The sequence below is a fragment of the Sarcophilus harrisii genome, chromosome 1 (genome assembly GCF_902635505.1).
Source record: "Sarcophilus harrisii chromosome 1, mSarHar1.11, whole genome shotgun sequence".
Taxonomy (NCBI): Eukaryota; Metazoa; Chordata; class Mammalia; order Dasyuromorphia; family Dasyuridae; genus Sarcophilus; species Sarcophilus harrisii.
Window position 1 is genome coordinate 612,468,800 of NC_045426.1, and position 19,718 is coordinate 612,488,517.

Genomic DNA, 19,718 nt, shown 5'->3' on the forward strand with positions numbered 1-19,718 from the left:
ATAATCTTTAGATACTCCCATATTCAATGAGTTGCTGCATCCTGTTCCTTAATAATAATAATAGTTGACATTTATACACAATTTTAAGGTTTTGACAGTATTTTATAAATACATTATTTCATTTGATCCTTACAATAACCTTGGTAGGTTAAATACTTCACATATCATTAGCTTCATTTACAAGTGAGAAAACAAATTTGGAGAGATTTAGGAGATGATTTGCTTAAGTCATAAAACTGGTAGGTCCTTAATAAATTTTACTGATTAAGATTTAAATCTGAGCTATTCCTGATTCCAAGTCTTGAAGCTCTAGCCCCATATATCCTTGCCTCTCTTATGCCTTCACAATATATTTTTTGTTCTTTTTTCTTCTTCCAGTAGAATCTAGTTTGGATGATCATAAAATCATATTATCTGGGACACCAAAGGACAAACAGTATAAATTCTTATTCTTTACATAGAGAAAGTAAGGCTCTGGAAGTTTAAAGATTTGCCCAAAGTCACAAAGCATACACCCTCTAATCCAGTCCTGGCCTACTAGAGGGCAAAGGTGGAGGAGACTATTGTTTTGCTTAGTCTATCTGGCTTCGATACTAGGTCTAGTGGACCCTGAAGATACAGCTACTTTATAGTTACTTCCCTTCCAACTTTTCTATCAGTGCTCCATTCCTTTTTCCCCTTCCTGGCTGGATGCTGACCCTTCATTCTAGTTTTTCTAGGAAGGAATTTCTGAGATCCTTAAGTTTATGTATCATTAAGGTTCTGACATATACAAAATCTGACGAAACAAATCATCAGCCTATAAATTAAATACCTTTGTTCTTAAGAAGTTATTGCATTCTTGCTCCACATTATAATTGATAATACGAGATACTTCTTCCTGCCAAATCTTGAGACCATAAATATTGACATAGTCCTGGATATACTCAAAAGAACGATGGAACCCATCCATGGTGGCTCCCATGTCTTTCAACTTGGGCATCAGTTCACTTGGCTATGCAAAGAAGAAAAATTAAGTCCATTAAATGGGATAGGTTGTATGTTTTACTCCGATTTATATCAATATAAAAGAAAATGTAGAGGTGATGTTAAATGACTCCTTAACAAGCATACAAAGCTAAAACAACTTTGGGAAAAGCTACTCTTTAATTCATGTTAGGGAACAACAGTCATCTGGTGAGTAGAAAAGAATTTTGGTTTCATTCCTTTTTACTACTTTACCTATGATGTAAAAGATGGTCTGAAAAAATTTAGTGAAGGCTGGCAGTTTTTATAACTTATTTTTAAGGCTAATTTAGTAAAGAAACCACTTGCTAATTTCATATTAATCTTAAACATTTAAAACAATATATTTAAAATACTTTTTGCTTGTCAATTCTGGGTCCCTCTCTTGAGATAATGAATCACATTCTCTAAGCTAAGACAAAGCAAGGTCCTTTAGGAGCCCAAGAAGCCTTTAACTATGAATGATTTTTCTGAATTTTAAGTTTTATTTCAAAAGCTGAATATAGGTGGACTAAACTACAAGTGAGGGGAGGAAATAATTCTTTCTTTTTTAAAATGAGGCATTAAAATATGAATGGATAATTTTGGTTGCATATTTTTGTGGTACATATAGAAAAGGGACTATTTTAGACTGTACTAATGGTACCTTGGCTCGAGGGTTAAAGATGAGTCCCTTATGAAGAGCAAGAGCAACACGTTTTACCAGTTCTTTCCTTATCCCATCTTCCAATAACTGCTTTGGGTCCACCTAAGTCAGAACCAGAAAAGTGACAAATGAGTTGGGAAAATGAAGACAAAATTTTTAAGAACTTTAATAGAGAGCAACTTCTAGAAGGACTCATAATTGAAGACTCTAAGCTTTTGTCCTTAACCAATTACTAATTTGGGATTTGTTTTTTGGGGGGAACATAGGCACATTGATAGATGATACTTGGAAGGTGCCTGCCTTTAATGAGATTTTAATTTGTTCTGAAAATGTCATAATTACTATTTCATAATTATAAGTTATCAATCTTAATGATTAAATTTGATAAATAATTACTTTAAAGAAAAAATGAACAAGCCTCTAATCTTGGCACTGCAGGAGGGTAGCTGGAAGTAACAAAGGAAATGGATCTGTGCTTAGAAGAGTAGCATTCAGAGTAATATACTTTTTTTTTTTTTGTCAAATCAATGTACTTTAGGAGGAAGTCAAACCTGTATACGGACTATCAGGGTGTGTGTGTGCAGTGGACTGCTTCGAAGACTCAGCATGTTCTTTTCTCAGAGAATTACTAGTTTGTCTTTCTAATTTGTGCTATGTAACTTGTAGCTATGGTTAGGAAGACAACAGAAGCAAATAATCTCCTACATTCATTAATTCTCAGGGTCTGAAGGGACCTTGGAAGCTATTTCCACCACTGCCTGAAAATTCCTTTTATAACAACCCCACAAGTGATCATGCAGCAATTGCTTTAAGACTTCTAGTCTCCTAGGAGAACCCATTTCTTTCTAAGGCGGTTCTTCCACTTAAGGCAGCTTTAATTGTTAGGGAGATTTTCCCCCTTCAGTCTGCCTTGAACTGCTTCTCTGCAATTCTAATCCACTGTTCCCAGTTCTGACCTCTGGGGCTGGCAAGAATAAGTCTAATCAGCCTTTTAAATAACTGAGCTCAGCTCTTATGGTCCTTAGTCTTCTCTTCTCTAGACCAAATGCTTCCAATTCCTTCAATGATAGTTTTCCAGTCCCCACCATTCCAGGTATCTTAGATATCTTCTCCTTCGTCAGAGTCTTTTGGCAATTTGAACTGAGTACAATATCCCTAATGCAACCTTATCAAATCAAAGTTCAGGGATAGTTGACACTTCCTTGTTCTGGAGCCACTTTCCAGTCTTGCTGTTTTGCCATATCTGTCTTTTCCCACATTTTATTGCTTCCTTCTTTATGCATATTACTCTTTGTGCCAAGCACAGTGCTTAAGTTATAAGAGGCATTTAATAAATATTTACTGATGGATTATGAATGGATTGCACTTCTTCCCTCTCCCCCCTTTTCTCCCCTTCCTCTCCCTCTCCTGACCCTGAACTAAACTTTAAACTTCATGAAGGCAAGGACTATACCTTGATTAAGTGTCTATACCATATGTTGCACAAAGTAGTCATTCAATAAATGATTACAAAATGAATAAATCAGTGGAAACTATGTAAATAAAAATGTCTATTCAGCATAATGATTGTCATTATTATTCTTCAATGTAAGGGACTAAAGATATTTTCTCTTTTTTTCAGGGAATACAAAAAACAGTTACTCCAATATCCAGATAGCTTCTGAAGTAATACATGATGCTATTTTATGAACAGATATAGAAGACCAACTTTAAGCAAATTACAAAACAAAGCCTTACTGTCCCTTTTCATTGTCAACATACAAAGAAAATCATGAACAAGATCCCACAGTGAAACAATGGAGCCAGGACTTTCATCTCCTAATTTCCAATCTTGAAGACACACAGAAGCGTTAAAACAGCAAAGTGAGCCATTGCACAAAGAATGGAATGGGCTGTACTCTGTAAGTTGTGACAGTTTTCTATTCCTGGGCAAGTAGATGGGAAGACTGTGAAGATAAGAAAGAGTCCTCAAGAGGTTATTACCTTGATAATACCAACCAAAGTAGTTTTCATCATTAAGATGCCTTCAGTAAAAATGGAAATAGCATGGGTAAGCTTGGCGACCTTTAATAGAAAGAAACAAGATAAATAAGAGAAGCCATTTTTAAAGAAAGCAAAAGAAACACCAATGATCAGCTGAGGATCTGAAGTAAACAGTGAGGTGGGTGCCTTTCTCTTTGTTCTTTGGCTGAACTGACAATAACAAGGCCAGACTGGATACCAGGACTGTTCTGACCACCTACTGTTTGAATGTGATGAGGACATTTAAGTGAAATGTTTGTCTCTGGGTCTTGGTTCTTACTCCATAAAGGAGAGAATTGGACTGGAAAATGCTCTTTTCCTTTTAGGTCTTCTAACTTCTTCTCTGAACATAAAAGCAATTTAACAAAAAAGGAAGGCGTGAGGACCCTGTCTCAAATGCTGACACTTGGGAGTAGGGAGGAAGACCAGATGAGTAACTGAGTTTTCAATGAATTAATGTGAATACTTAACAAGAATCATAGTTTCATTCCCAACTTTCCCTTCATCTAGCTTTTAAAACCTTTGGTTTTAAGTGTAGGTTGAATCTAGGTAGAAAAGTCAGTATAGACTGGACCATCTATTTAGCCTTCAGAGAATATTTAAGCTGAAGCTGAACAAAAAATTCAGTAATCTTCTTTAAGGAAAGCTCATGTAGAGGACTGTGATGAGCCTCCACTGATAACTGAATAGAAGCAAAGGAGCTTAAAACCAACTCTGAGAAAACTGGGTAATAATAATAAGATGAAGGTTTCCACCAGGCTATGAGATCATGCAAGGGGCTGGCTAGGTGATGGGGAGGAATCACTCTTCTTTAGAATCAAGATGGATTTTCATGTGTATGTGACAGAAGGCTAAAATCCCACTGGATGGTAGGGAGATGATATTATTAAGTCTGGTCCTGAACACAAAATGCAAAACTTTGAATGTCAAACGCACCTCGTAGCGTGGGCCCAATTGAGCATAGTCTCTTAGCTTGTCTTTGTCTAGCCGGGTAGGCACTTCGATGATATCATGGGTTTGAAGCTTTATGATCTTCAGAAGAGAAGTAAACATACTTTCTGGAATAATTTGCAAAACCTTTTTAAAAGAAGAAATAAAGGGGAAAAAAGCGTTTGAGTCGCTAGCCCTGGTCACAGAATATCTTTTTTAAGATGAAAGGAGGGGCTATCTGCCATAAATTTCATCTTATCCCCAATCATATATATCTTATAGCTTCCCTCCACTCTCTTATCTTTCCCTTCTTTACTTTTGTCTCTAAGGAAGAGATGGCTCTTTCTTTGTGTAAAATCAATTTGCCTGTGCCCTGAATCACCTCTCCTCCCATCTCTTCCACTGCTGATTATCTCTCACATATATTCAAACTCTCTTTCTAATGTCACTCACTCACTATATACTTGCTCTTTCACCAGTATCTACAACATGTACTGGTTTATCCAGCCTTTAAAAAATCCCATGTGACCCTAACCATACCCATCTTTTCAAACTATAATTTAAGTCTCTCCTTCCTTTCACTGCTAAATTCATAGAAAAATCTACTTCTGCTATCCCTTCTTTGCCACCCACTCACTTTTCAGTCCTTTGAAATTTTGTTTCCGACCCTCTCTGCTGTCCATAACCTTTCTCTCTTCAAGCTAGTAAATGACCTCTTAAATCTGCTGATCAATTATCTGTTGAATGTGAGGATCTTTTCTTGATTCTGATTGTCCTTGACATTTTGACATTTCAGTTGGTGATCCTCTCTCTGTCCCACCCTTCTCCATTAGCCCTCCTCTTCTACAATGCTACACAATCTGGGTTCTCCACCTATTTTTCTGACTATTCCTTCTCAAACTCCATTTCCTGTCCCTAAAGAGGGAGTTTCCCCAGAGGTCTGTTCTGGGCCTGTCCACTTCTCTCCTTCCACATACCCTTTTCCAGGACCTTGAACCTTCCAAGATCAAAAGTATCATTTTTATGTAGATAACTTCCAAATGTAGATAGCCATCCTTCATCTTTTCTGAATTTCAGTTGGGCATCATCAAATGCTGCTCTGATTCACTCTTTTCCAGCTACATTGGGGTACAAGCTATCCCCCAAATTAAATACTCCATTTCCTGCTTTCCACAATCCCACAAAACATTTGTTCTTTGGGATATTCCCCATTATCATTCTCTCAGAATCCTTATGTTTCAACAAAGTTCAATTAAGTTACCATCAGCTCTATAAATTCTGCCCTGATTCCTTCCCTCCCTGACCTAGATATTAACAATCTACCCATCCTCAATTTTCTCTGTAATATATTTGTTTGTATTCAAGTTATAATTCCCCAATAAAAATTAAGCTGCTTGAGGGCAGTCAATCAGTCAATAAGCATATTTATTAAGCACTGGGGACACAAAGAATGGCAAACACATGGTCCCTTACCCTCAAACATTGTAACAGGAGAGACATGCCACATATGTATAAAAGAAATACAATGTAAATGAGGGATAATACAACATTTTGAGCAAAGGAATGAAAGGGGAAAGTCTAGGACTATTTTAAGGGAAGGATGAGTAGGGCGTAGTCCTGTGTGCTTAGAGTCCAGATGATATAAAGTGGAGGAATTTGAGATCAAATTGGAAAGGTTGGAGACAAATGGGGAAGCCTAAGGGAGGAGGGATAAGTAGTAAGAGTTGTCATGATCAGAAATTGAGAACTGAAAAGGGACTCTGAAGCCAATTTGTCCTCCTCCCTCATTTTGCAGATAAAGCAATGGCAACCCAAGGAGATATAGGGTAATACAGGCAGTAAACATCCAAGGTGGCAACTGACCCCAGGTCCTCTGCAGGCTAGTGTTTTCTCTATTCTGCCTAACACATTTTAGCCACTGAAAGTTTCTGAATAGGAAACAAAGCAATTGTTGTCATGCCACTCAAAAAAAAAAAATCACTGTGCTTCATGAAGAATAGACTCTGGCTTATTTTTACAGGGTATTTTTCACTCATTTAATAATTAAAATGGTTATTATATAACAAAAAATACAGAATAGTAACTTCTTACCTTTCTTACATAGGAAACCAACTCTCCAGAATAATACTGGGATACACTGAGGAGGTCAGGACTATTTGCCTGATTGATGCGAAGCAGGGGCAAATCAAGGGCAGAAGCAAGCTGAAAAGAAAGGAAGATCAGAGATAAGGAAACTGAGGCTGGAAGGGATTAAGTGGGTGCCCTGCTCAGTAAATGTCTGAGGTAGGACTTGAACTCAACTCTGCCTAATTTCAAGTCTGCACTACATTGCCTAGCTGTTTCAGTTATCCAGCAGTTGCCTCTGCATTTTTTCTTATAATTTTAACCTATGGCTAATGGGAAGGAATCTCCAGAAAAATCAGTTTCTTCAAAATGAATGTTCCTTTCCTCCAGTGCACTGGTTATGCATTTAGCCTACACCAAGCCATGAGTATGCAAAGTTAATCATGAAGATCAGGTACAATTTCTAGATCAAACTGAGAATAGAATTGAGAGAGGAATAGAGATTAACACTTACAGAGAAAAGAGAAGAGGTTTTAAAAGCCCGGGGGCGGAGAGAAAGTGGGGAGGTCTGAACTCAAGAACTACAGGAACAAAGGTTGAAAGAAGAATAGAAGAATGGGTCAACAACTTGGCAGGGTGAGAGCCATGGAGAAATAGGCAGATTTAGGATTGTCTTGTCAGGGAACTGGGTGTGCCATGGCTACTATACTTTGAAGGTGTCCATAGACTATAGTCTATAGAAGAAAGAAAGATCCTTCAATAGAGTGGGGAGGAAAGACTTCTCTATTCTTTCCTAACTTATCTGAATTAATTACAAAGTCGAGATTGGCCAAAAAGTCATATAAACAATCTTATCCCCAGCCAAACCAAAAAACATTACATCTTAAATGAATTCTCTTCATATTTTTGACTAAATTCAAAAGGAATTTTTCCAATTTTAGTTTTATAAAGACAGTTAGTTATAAGAAGTGTAAGTTATATGATTGTATCTACTATAATTTGAAATAATAGGTTGAATTTTGTATTTTTGTTGCAAAGGCATTCAACTTTCACAGGGCTACATTTTAAGGAAACATATTTATAGAATTGGGAATTTAGATATACTAGACAAACTTATATCTTGATATCAATGCTATTGATTTTCAGCTGCTTAGATATGAGAGGAGAAGGAGATTTTTCATTTTCTTAAGTTCTGAGCTCATCTTCCCTTTTCTCTCAAAAAAAAAAAATGAAATGGTAAAAGAAATTAATTAGTGACAATGAAAATAAAAGAAAAAAAATGCAGACAATCAACGAATATAAGATTATGTGCCTATACAATCTCTAAAATTTTCTAAGTGTCAAAGATGGTTTAGGGAAATAGTTTTATTATGCTCCATTTAAATATAAATTAAAATGTTTTAATTTTTTAGCTCTCTAAGAATCATATCCTCTGTAAATGCAGAATCATCATTAGAATATAGTCTTTCTTCAAAAATAAAGTGAATTTGAAAAAAGTTATCAAGTTTTGTGAAGAATATGATTTTATTTGCAATGTAAGCATGCAAATCCATAACCATTTATAGATGTTATGAGAGGATTTGTGCTTAAGATCTGAGTTGGTCTAGATGACCTCTGATCTAAGTCTTTCAATTCCAAATCTATGGTTCTGTGTTTCAAAAGAGTGGAAGCAGGGTAGCTGAAAATGTCTCTCTGAACAGCAGATGGCAAGGGACATGTTTTACCAGCAGTATGAGTGACTAAGTCCTGAGTGGCAAGGAGAGGTTAAATGCTATTTAATGATGACAGATGGGATATCCACCATAAAAGCTGACAGAGACTATTTTTTTTTTTCTAAATCAAATTTTCCTTTTTCTTTTTAGCATTTAAAAAATTCTAAGTTTCAAATTCCACCCTCCTTTCCCTCTTCTGCCTCCTACCCTGAGACAGTAATTAATCAGATCATCCTTCCATCTTTGGGAAAAACTAATCTACTATTAAAGCTAACCCTAATATTTATAAGCCAAAGAACTACAGTTACAGTATTTATATATTGAAAACCCTAACTCTGTTAACATGTAATTCTTGAACATAAACAGCTTAAATAAACTCCTGGCCCCAAGATAAAACTTTAAATTTTTTTTTAATTAATAGGAATAACAAGACAAAGAATCCTGATAAAGATTTAGAGAAAGTGACTAAAAATTAGAATATTTCACAAACTGAAATAATTAATTTAAATCTAAAATTAAATCTAAATAAATAATAAAATATCATTTACTGATATTTAATAACACATTACAATCAAACACATTATTTCCTAAGGAATTCTCATTTTTGTATGTTAATTTAAGCAACAAATATTTATGTCTTGTGAAACCATCTCTGGTGGAAAAACTGTTAATTTGGAATCTGAAAAAAAAAAGATTCAACACAACTGAATTTTTAAAGAGGAAAAAATCCAAGGCTGACTGAATTGATAAGGTTAATTATTAAACTGCTCACCTTGGTTCTGCTTACCTTTAAGAATGTAGCTCGAAGTTTAGTGACCATGGAAGGGTTAACCTTTATGCTTTCTTGCATGATGAAGGTGAAACTGAAAGAATTACACAGTAATGAGACCATCTGTCAGACTCTTCAGCCAAAAAGTTATTCAGATGTCTTGTTAACAGAGAAGGAATTCATATTACCTGTCAATTAACTGCCAGGCAAAGGAAAGATCACCAATTATCTGCATAGTGATCAAGACTTCCTCTTTAATGTTAATCGTTCTTATCATTTGATGGAGAAACTTTCGTGTGTCAGCAAGAAACTGACATACTTGCAGATTGGACTCTAGTTGGTGAAATTCTTGAACCTGAGTGATGGAAATAAACTTAACATTAACTTCCCTAAAAATGATGAATGCTTTCTTCTGCGCTGATTTTCCTGGAAAACAAATTTAAATATAGTCCACACCTTATGATGGTAACAGTCTCTCTTAATAAGATCTATTTGGTAATACATTTAAAATTATGATTTTAGAAATCATTACATCAGCAAAGTTATAAAGTGATGAATAAATGCTGACATGGGCACCTAGATAGAAATGGTCTCTTGGTCACTAAATTGTGCAGCATGCACAAATACATAAAACAAATATTCTACCATTTTTATAATCTCATTTAATTTAGGAAAAAAAACTTCTTAATTTCTGAAGACTTTTAGGATTGTTAATAAAAGATAAACCCTGGTTTATATTTAGGGTGCTGGTACTTATCTCTTATTAAATTTAATAATAATGAATAAAACAAAATAATTGGTTTATGTATAAAAGGCATGGTATTTGCACAGTTGTCCTGCAAAGACTTTCCTTACCTCTTCTAATGCCTGTATTAACTGCACAGTTTTTCTGCCTGCAGCAGTGGAATCATCATAATTTAAAGACAATATCTGTTTTGAGATCTCTCGGAACCAAGCTTGTAGATTTTCTGATAATGAGTAAACAAAAGAAACATTACTGAAGATGTGTAATTCCTTTAGCTGCAACATGTTGAAATATTCTTCAGTTTAAACTCAATTCAGTTCATGATTAAGCATTTACTATATGCCCAACACTAGGCATTCACATTTATGAAATAATTATATGGTATGGTTCTTGCCCTCAAAGAGATTTATATTCAAGTTAGAAGTAAAATTTGAAGAATACATTAATTACCTAAAAATATGATTTCCAAAATGTGTGATACATACAGAAAATAAATGTTATGAGAAGGAGAGATAGGGGAAAAATTAAGAGTGGGCAGAGTTGTCAGGGGCAGCAATTAACCAGTGTCATGAAATCTAGATTAGATGTGTAAAGATGGAGATGTGGTGAGGAGCAGTCTAGATGGAAGCCACAATTAGAGAGAGGGAGAATGACAGTGACATCTTTTAGGAGGCAATAGTGTAGGTAATACAGAGAGACTAGTTGGTCAGGTTGGACCAAGATTGGGCTAGGTGATGTCTGAGGTCCCCTTTCTACTCAAATTTTATAGATGAATGATAATGAGACAAATCTGGATGTGGAGAATGTGATATAGTAAAATAAAAGTTCCCTTTTATAATCTGATTTTTGGGAGCATATCTTCAAAGTGCTTTCCTTATAATTGTCAGTCTTATAATTTGTATTCTACACTGCTTAAAACATTGACAAAATATTTCAGAGTTAGCAGGTACCATTTTAAAGATTCAAATGAAGGTGCTAAATCCCTTTTATGGTTAGCCTACCAGTCAAAGACATACTATCCTTGTCACATCTAACTCTTTTTAGGTTGTTAACTTCCTCTCAGAATAAGACAAGTATGCATATTCCCATCTCATGGAATCTTTTCCCTAGTTATAACTAACTCCTTTTAGGGTGATAAATCCCTTTTAGGGATAGCCTGCTAGTCAATGGAGTAATTCCATGTTGTGTATATTCCCTTAAATGGCATCTTCATTTAGTTACTGCTAGGGAATTTGTCTTCCCCCTTGTTAACTACTAAATTTCCTTGCTAAAAAACCTTTGTTCTTAGCAGGGTAATAAAATCTTTGCCCTTGGGGGAAAAAAGATTTAACAGAGGACTAGAAGTTCCTTAAGGCAAGGAAAAGAATATGTCACACTGACATTATAGATAGGTTGGCCCTGAATACTACTGGAAATATAAGAAAAAGAATAGGAACTAAGAGAATAATCAGCTTGGCTCTGTTAAAAATAAACACAAACACACACACACACACACACACACACACATGCACACGCACGCATGCATGTGTGCTCTACTGGATTAAAATATATTAGTAAGCGCTTTTCTAAATAATGTATTTCTGTAAAATAAGAATGCTTTTTTTTCAAATTAGGGGTTAACTCTATGACCTATAAAGTCCTGTAAAAGGAAATAAAACTGAATTATTAGAACTCCCAACTACTAACCATCTAAAAGAATAAGTCTAAGTTGAAAGTCCTATAAAATGGGCATAAATATATTGTGCACACTAACTGTATAAAAGGCTCTCATATACTTCAGAAACACATATAGATTACTTAAAAATACAATTTTACTGGACCATAACTTTGGTATGAAACATATGCTGACTTTAAGATAAAAGACTTAACATATGAAAGAACAAATATTTCTTCAAGAGTGGTTTTAAGGGATACTTTTTTTTTTTCCTAGATATATTTTCTTGAGGTAAGCAAAGGGCCTCACAATCAATCCACTGACTATTTTTGCTCAGATTTGGGAATATTCTTTTAAAAAAACAGTCTTCAGTCCCTTTTTTGTCCTAATGCAGACTGCTCAATTATGTGAAGATAAATTGCCTAATGGGCAAGGCAAAAGTGGTGAAATCTGAAATTTGAGAATCATTCAATACTTGTGGAGTTTTATGTTAGATGCTATATGCGGAATGAATGAATTGTGCAGGGATTAAAGACAAAAATTGCTTGTAATACTTTTCTGTGATGAAATAGATTAACAAATCAAGAGAAATGTTGGCATGAAATTGCTATTTGAAGATATGGCCAAGAGCTGATCAGCAAAAATGAAAAAAACAAACAAACAAAAAGCAAAGGGATTGCTGTCTTGCCAGCTCTCTAGCACTCACATTATTCTCACATACATATCAAATGCACCAACATTCTCTTCTTAAACAATTACCATTTTTCTCCACTCTTGTTAGAGGCTTTACTCCTGAAAAGACATCAGCAAGTTCCATCATTCTCTCAGAGCCTTCTTTCTTATGATGTTCCCATTTGGCTTGCTTTTCTGAAAGCATCTGCTTGAACATCTGGCAAGAATTGTAGAAAAATCATTTGTAGTTAAGAGAAACTTAATATTAAATGCTTTATTGACAGTCTTGAATGAAACCCACATTTTAATTGGAAAAATATTCTCAAAGTAGCCCAACTTAAGCTGCTTTTATTCCACAGACAGAACTGTGTAGCAGAAAGCTTAGCAGGCTGGGAGGTAGGGAATCTGCTATGGCAAATGAGTTCCTGTCTAGGATCTGACTTTCTGTGCCCTCACCTGATCTCTTTGGATCTCAATTTCCTCCTCTATGAAATAGAAAATATGGGTCTAGAATTATAGCTTCTCCAAGGTTTTTTCTAACTTTAAAATTGCTTAATTGTATCATTTCCTTTGTTAGCAAAAGCTAATCATCTGAAGAAAAATCCTGTGGGAGTAGGAAGAAAAACTCTATGGCAGGAATGAACTTTGCTTGGGATTGTGGGAAAGTCTTTATGATATGGCAGGAGAATAAAGGATGCCGACATAAGGAAATGACCAAGAAAATGACAAAAAAAATTTTAGGCAAGGAACCACGGGGGCTGTTGCTGCAAAGATGAGCAAAGAAAGAGTGATAAACATTAAGTGGGTAGATTTGGCCTCATAAGTATCTCTGAGACCCACTTGACATAAAAGATAATGACATAATAAGACATAACTCAGGGGTAAAACATGGTGATGAAAGGATATACTATATCCAAAAGTAACAGATTAGATTAAAAGCTTGGGATAGAACTATCCAGCAAGAGGATGTACTTAAGTGAGGAAATCCATAAACCAGGATAAGAAAGCATGGTAAACAACACGTGGATAATGTTAATGGACGAAGAGGAATATTATAGTGAGAGAAGACAGTAGGTCATTAGATCAAAAGAAAGAAGAGATGAACTGGGGAAACCCCAAAAAAGGAGCACAGAATGATACTAAGGCAAGGAAGCTTCAATGTCAGAGCTATCTGTTAGAATTCTCTTTTATAAGAAAAGAAATGATAAATTCTTGACTAGCTTTAATAAAATACTGTAATTCTTCAAAAGGTAGAGATCTACAGGAGAAATTGCTACAGTGGATCTATTCTGACCTATTAGGAAGAACTGATTGGTGAAGCAGAAATGAAATGAATCTTAGATACTCTAATTAGTATATGAAACAATATAGGGGGAAAACTGAGCAGAATGTATGAAAGGGATTCCATGACCCAAAATTCCATTGGGGACACTAATCCAATGTTCTCATAAATAAATTTCTGTTACAACAAATGAAAATTATTCCAATAAAGGTAGAATTATTTAAAGAGACCAGTAAAGATCCACAGGGAACACAAAGAATTAAAAAAGAAATGTAGGATCACAGAATCAGAAGGGTCTTTGTAGTTGTCAAGCCCAATACAGATGAACATACAGAATTAGAGAGGTTACAAAGGGTTGTCTATGGAGTACAGAAGACAGATGTGAGGACAGATCTCTGATATTATACACAGAAAAATAGCATGGTATTGAATGAATATTATGTTAAAAACTAAAGATCAAAATAAGATAAACCTGATGATGGCTAAGGACAACACTAAGAGTTTTTGTGGCTATGGTGGTAGCCCGGTAGAAGATCAAAAAAAAAAGGGACCATTTCTTTGTATGATTGGAATAGCAGATAAAGGAAGAAAATATATGATTTTCTTTGGGATGGAACCAAATGGTCAAAACCTCATTAAAAGTCAAGGAAAATGAAGAGAAAGAATTTTACTATTTTCAGAGTTCTAGTCCTCAGGACCAATGGACATACCTCGGACTAATGAAAACTGGACTATGTGGGTTACTTAATCTCTATCAGTAATCTTGAAAAACCATGATACACAGAAGTATTATAGGAATAGACAGGATAGGAATAGGATATGTACATATATTTTTTTTAAAAATCCCTTCACAACCCAGACTTATCTTTTCAGCCTCATTATATATGTTACTTCTCATCCTGCACTTTACAGAGCAAATTCTTATAGTTGTGAGACTCCATTTCCCACTTCTGGACAGGCTGCTGCTCATCCTTATAATGGCTGCCTTTTCAATTCTATCTTAAAAATCTCTTTCCTGATTACCCCAACTGCTAGTGCTTTCTCTCAAAAAACAACTCTGCATTTATTCTGTATCCCTTGTCTCCTCCAATGGAATGGAAGATCCTTGAGAACCGAGACATTTTTGTCTCTTGTCTCATCAGCTCAAAATCACTGTCTCTTGCATGAGGCTTTTGTTTGTGCTCCCCCAGTTGCAAGCATCTCCCCACCAACATTACCTCATATATATATTTTGTACTTGCATATATGTGGCTATGCCACTAATCTACTCTAAACAGAATATATGTTCCTTGAGAATAGAGACTACTTTTGTATCTTGGTGCAATGAAGAAAGCGTGGAAACATACTAGGCATTTAATAAATGCTTGCTGAATTGATGTATCAAACATATAGGAAGTGGTACTTGAGCTGAGAAGAAAACGTAGTCCCAGAGGAAAAGATGAACATGGACTGCACTCCCAGCATGGGGAGACAGCCTGTGCAAAAGCATGGAGAAAGATGATAAAATGCTGAATGTAGAGAACAGCAAAAATGTCACGGGCTCATCCAGGGTGTGTGAAAGGGAATTATGCACAGTAAGGAGGGAAAGTCATAATGGAGCCAAGTGGCAAAGGCTTTAAACAATAAGCCCAGGAGTTTGTATTTAATTCTAGATGAAATAGGGAGTCACTACAGATTACTCAACAGGGGAGTAACACAGTCAATATTCTATGCTTTGCTAATATCACTTTATAAGATGTATGGAAGATAGACTACAAAAGTGAGACTAGAAGCAAAGAGACTAATTAGGAGGCTACTACAATAATCCCAACAAGTGAGGAAGGCCAGAATTTAGGGTTAGGATGGTGAGGATCTATGTGCAGGGAAGGATATAGATGCAATGGATATTGTGGAGGTCAAATTAATAAGGCCTGGTGACTGACTGAAAATATGGAGTAAAATCAAGGAATAAAGAATAAGATAGATTGTGAACTTGGGTGACTGGAAGAATGGTAGTAGCTTCAACCAAAATAGAACATTTCAGAAGAGAGCAGAGTTTCCTCAACTATGGATACTAATAGCAGCTACCTGTCAGGAATCAAATGAGATATTTGTGAGTGCTTGAATAAGGGCCAGCTACATAATAAGTTTTTAATAAATGCTTGTTTCCTTCTTTTTTTCATGTGTGTGTGTGTAAGGGAATGTTGTGTTTAGTCTTGTCTTGTCTATTCATTTTAAGATGCCTAAGGTTTGAAATGTATACTAGTAACAATTGGTAATGTTGGAAAAGAGCTCAGGAGAAACCGGGATGAATGTCTCATCTTGACAAGAATCATATTGCTACCCTTATTTAGAGGTGAAGAGACTTAGGCTCTAAAAGGTCTGTGATCACTCAGTTGATAAGTAAGTGGCTGAGCTAGACCAGGAGGGATTATGTGCAAAGCCTATAATCAGTGCCTGAGAAATGGCTAGCTGCTGATCCCAGTATGAGGTGGGACTCTGATTTTAAAATCAGAAGACCTTGGTTTAAATCTCAGCCATGCAAATTACTATTCCTATCTTCCTGGGTAAGTAAGTTCACTTCTCTGGGCCCATGGTTGTCTTAGTTGAAAAATCAGAGAGAATAGATAATCTCTAAGATTTCTTCCAACTCTAAATCTCAATGACATATGAATCCAGGGATTTTGATTTGAAATAAAGCATTTATAGTTCAGTGGAGAGAGGAACAGACTGCAGATAGGAATATTTAAGGTTCAAATACTGCCTCTAAAAATTACTATGGTAGCTGGATGATCACAAATAAACTACCTTTATTTCATCATCTGTCAAATGGGAACAAGGCCTCTTTTAAGGTCTATTGTGAGGTTCAAAATAAGATAGTGTATGTAGAGCATGCTGTAAACTTTAAAGTGCTATGTAAATGTTTCTTATTAGGATGAAGATGATTATTATTTCAATACTTCCTTTATAAAATAATCATTTGTTACCTCTTTAAGTATGAACTCAAACTGGGCAGTATCAAGCAGCAACTGGAAGAGGATCTTTGGGTTGTACTTTGAGTCTGTCAGAATTTGGTCCTTGATTTGACGAAGGCGTTTGTTATTTGGGTCACAGGCTATGTACAGGAGGGAAAAGGTTATCAATTTGCATAATGCATGTCAAAATGCAATTTATATAAGCTCTTATGAGCAAAGGGAGACTACTTGATTATTTAGTGGCTTTATGAGCAAAATATGCAAAAATAAGAATGAATAACCTCAGCAATCATCTACAAACCAAAAATCTCTACAATCTTTGTGCTAGTGAGGAGGCAGTAGTAAAGTGGACATCCTCAAAATCAAGTATCCTTTCCTCTCATTATTTCCAATTTTAAAAGTTATTTCCTGATTCAAAGAATTGTCTTCCTGGCAATTAGAAATAACAGTCATAAGTAACAAATGAAATAAAAGGATCACACAATCTCAGGGGAAACCTGAGGCAAACTAGCTTTAGCAATTAACCAACAAGCATTTATCAACCAACTGCTATCTGCTTACAACTTTGACTACAAAGAGCCACCTGACACAGTTGCCTGAACAATCCCCTCTTTTTAACAGTTTGCCCAAAAAGTGAAATGTAGCTTTTATTTGGAGACTTCCAGTGAGGAGAATCCATAATTACCTGAGGTAATCCATTCTACTCCTGGAAAGCTTTAATTGACAGGGAATTTTTCTATGTAGTAAATCTAAATTTTCCTCTTTGCAAATTTGATTCACTGTTCCTAATTCTAAGGGGTAAAGTGGAACAGGTATATTCCCTCATATGAGTGATAGCTCCTCAAATATCCAAAGACAGTTGGTTATCATGTCCCTTCTAAACCATCTGATTGCCATGTACTTCGAGTTTTTTCAACTCATCCCCATATAATATGATCTTTGAGGCCTTTGCAGTCTTGGCTGCCTCCTTTTGGATACTAGCAATTGATTTCAGCCTTTTAATTATCTGCCTTTTTCAAGAGACCTGATAATCAGCGTGGCTTCATTCCTCAGTGGTTAACATTGTACCACTGCTTCTTCTTTTCCTCATCCTAGTAATACTGAACCTTCAACTGAAGAAAAACTCTTCCCCCCCTCCCCCAGTCCCAGTCTAAATTCATTAACTCTGCACAATACTAAGAGCTTCCTTCCATCTTAAATTTCTTCCTTTCTCATTTTTTCTATTTTCTAGCACTCACTGAAACTTGGATCCCTCTAGAAACCATGGTATCAGAGCTAAAAATAAAAATTATAAAATTTTTAACAGCTGTAGATCTGGTTGATCGATAATGGCAATCTTCCCGAAGGACAGATACTGGTTCTTGAATTCAGTAGGAAAATCATTTAGCCCCAAGTTACCATCTTGGAAGTACCTTTCTATTATTTGCTAAAATGCTCCAAGGATTTTCAGGGCATACCAGAAACAGAAAGCACAAACAGTGATTTGAAAAACCTAGGTTACCTTAGCTCCTATCTTGATGTACTCAAAAAGAACAGATTGTGACACTGTTGTCCCTTCTTGTTTTCCAAGGGAGCAGGAAGAAGTGAACTCTGCTAGGTTTCACTATACTATATTCTTTCAAACCTTAGTTTTAAAGAAAAATCAAAACCAAAACCAAACCCAAGCTGACACAATCTAGGATAAGGGGTTGTTTGAAGTCAAACCCAACTGAATGGCTATAAGTAGAAGGAAGATTTCTCATTGACTGACTGGTGAAGTTGATCACAAAGGGATACAGATCTGACTATAGATCACACTGAAGTGTCAATGTAGGCTGGAGGTAGAGAATATATGCTGATGCCATGAAAGGCCAAAGCTTTAAGGATAATAGGCTGATATCAGGTAATTTTTAACTTTGCCTGCTTTCTGTCTTCTAAACCATTTTAGACAACCTTTCAGAGCTTGAGCTATTCCTTCTCTTAAGTTTCATATTCGTCTCCATCTCCTGGAGCCTTCTCCTGACCATCATTTTGGTAAGAACCCCAGCTAGGCTTCACTTCACTCTCACTTGGACTCTTTCCATAAACTTCCTCCTTCTTCCATATAAGTAGACTCCCCTCTAGGCCTCCCTTACCACCCCCAACTTGGTACTTTCTCTATTTTCCCTACATATAGGTATATTTTTCCATTACAATGTAACCTATGTCAGAATAGGGATTGCTTTATTTGCCTACATTGGTATCCCTAATGCATAAAAAGGTGTCTGAAATGTAATAAATGCTTAATAAATGTACTTGCTATAATCTTTTTTTTTTAAATCCATCCATCCATGTTCATATATATAATTCATTTATCTAATCTATTTAGGATTTCTGACTTATAGATAAACCAAGACCCTGCCTCTCAAGATATTGTTGTTCTTTAGATATTGCTCTCTTACATCTCAATTCAGATTCCACTTCCCCTTTTTCTTTTCACCCTGAAGCAGTTGTTCCCCTCTCAAGTCAGTGATTGTCCTAAAGATTCATACATCATACTTGTATACATATTCATCTCTAAAATGAAGGAGACCTCTAAGACCATCCCAAGGATCCTAACAGCTAGATATTTCAAGCAATAAGATTCTGAAGATCTAGGGTAATGGGTTATTCAATTTAACAATTATTCATTCTGAATTTGCTGTGCTTATTAAGGCACTGTAACAAGACAAAGTAAACATCAATTCTTGTCCTTAGACAAACTAAATTTTAGTGAGGCAAAGAATCGGGAAAAAAATTGGATACTCGGGTCAGTGAAAGCTTTTCTTTTGAAAATAAAGCAGAAAAAAACCACTGTATTTTGAATCAAAGATTGTTAATAGGGAAGCACCCTAAAATATGACTCATAAAGTGCTCATTACATGAAGAGGATGCATGACATAATAAAAAGGACTGGGACAAGACTCAGGAGATTTGATTCCTAGACCTAGTTCTGTGGTGCTACTTATCTTACCCTAGGCAAGTAACTTCTCTCCTTTATCTTTAAAATGAATGAGCTGGGTCAGACAAGCTCTAGGCTCTCTTTTAGCTCCAAAAATCTGATTTTGATGCTTTCCAAATGTTATAATTAAGCACAGATCATCAGAGCTGAACTTGGCCACAACTGCACAGTCAGTTAGCCATATACCCACAGCCAGAGCCCTGGTCATTTTAGTCCCAGACCACTGTTCTCTCCATTATCTCACATTAATGAGATATTTTACCTATAATGAAATTTGTATCAAAGCATTGAGTCCATGGAGAAT

At 35.7% G+C, this 19,718-nt stretch overlaps 1 protein-coding gene across 1 annotated transcript in view; it reads right to left on the minus strand.

The window, feature by feature from the left end:
* The window catches only part of WASHC5 (WASH complex subunit 5), a 66,857-nt gene that overhangs the window by 22,376 nt on the left and 24,763 nt on the right, over nucleotides 1-19,718 (minus strand). The window contains exons 10-19 of the mRNA XM_003760377.4: nucleotides 16,468-16,595; nucleotides 12,307-12,436; nucleotides 10,004-10,116; nucleotides 9,337-9,503; nucleotides 9,167-9,242; nucleotides 6,695-6,805; nucleotides 4,610-4,750; nucleotides 3,635-3,715; nucleotides 1,652-1,753; nucleotides 815-994 (exon numbers count right to left, since the gene is read on the minus strand). Of these exons, the coding sequence (XP_003760425.1) occupies nucleotides 815-994; nucleotides 1,652-1,753; nucleotides 3,635-3,715; nucleotides 4,610-4,750; nucleotides 6,695-6,805; nucleotides 9,167-9,242; nucleotides 9,337-9,503; nucleotides 10,004-10,116; nucleotides 12,307-12,436; nucleotides 16,468-16,595 (1,229 nt within the window). The remainder of the gene's footprint in view (nucleotides 1-814; nucleotides 995-1,651; nucleotides 1,754-3,634; nucleotides 3,716-4,609; nucleotides 4,751-6,694; nucleotides 6,806-9,166; nucleotides 9,243-9,336; nucleotides 9,504-10,003; nucleotides 10,117-12,306; nucleotides 12,437-16,467; nucleotides 16,596-19,718) is intronic.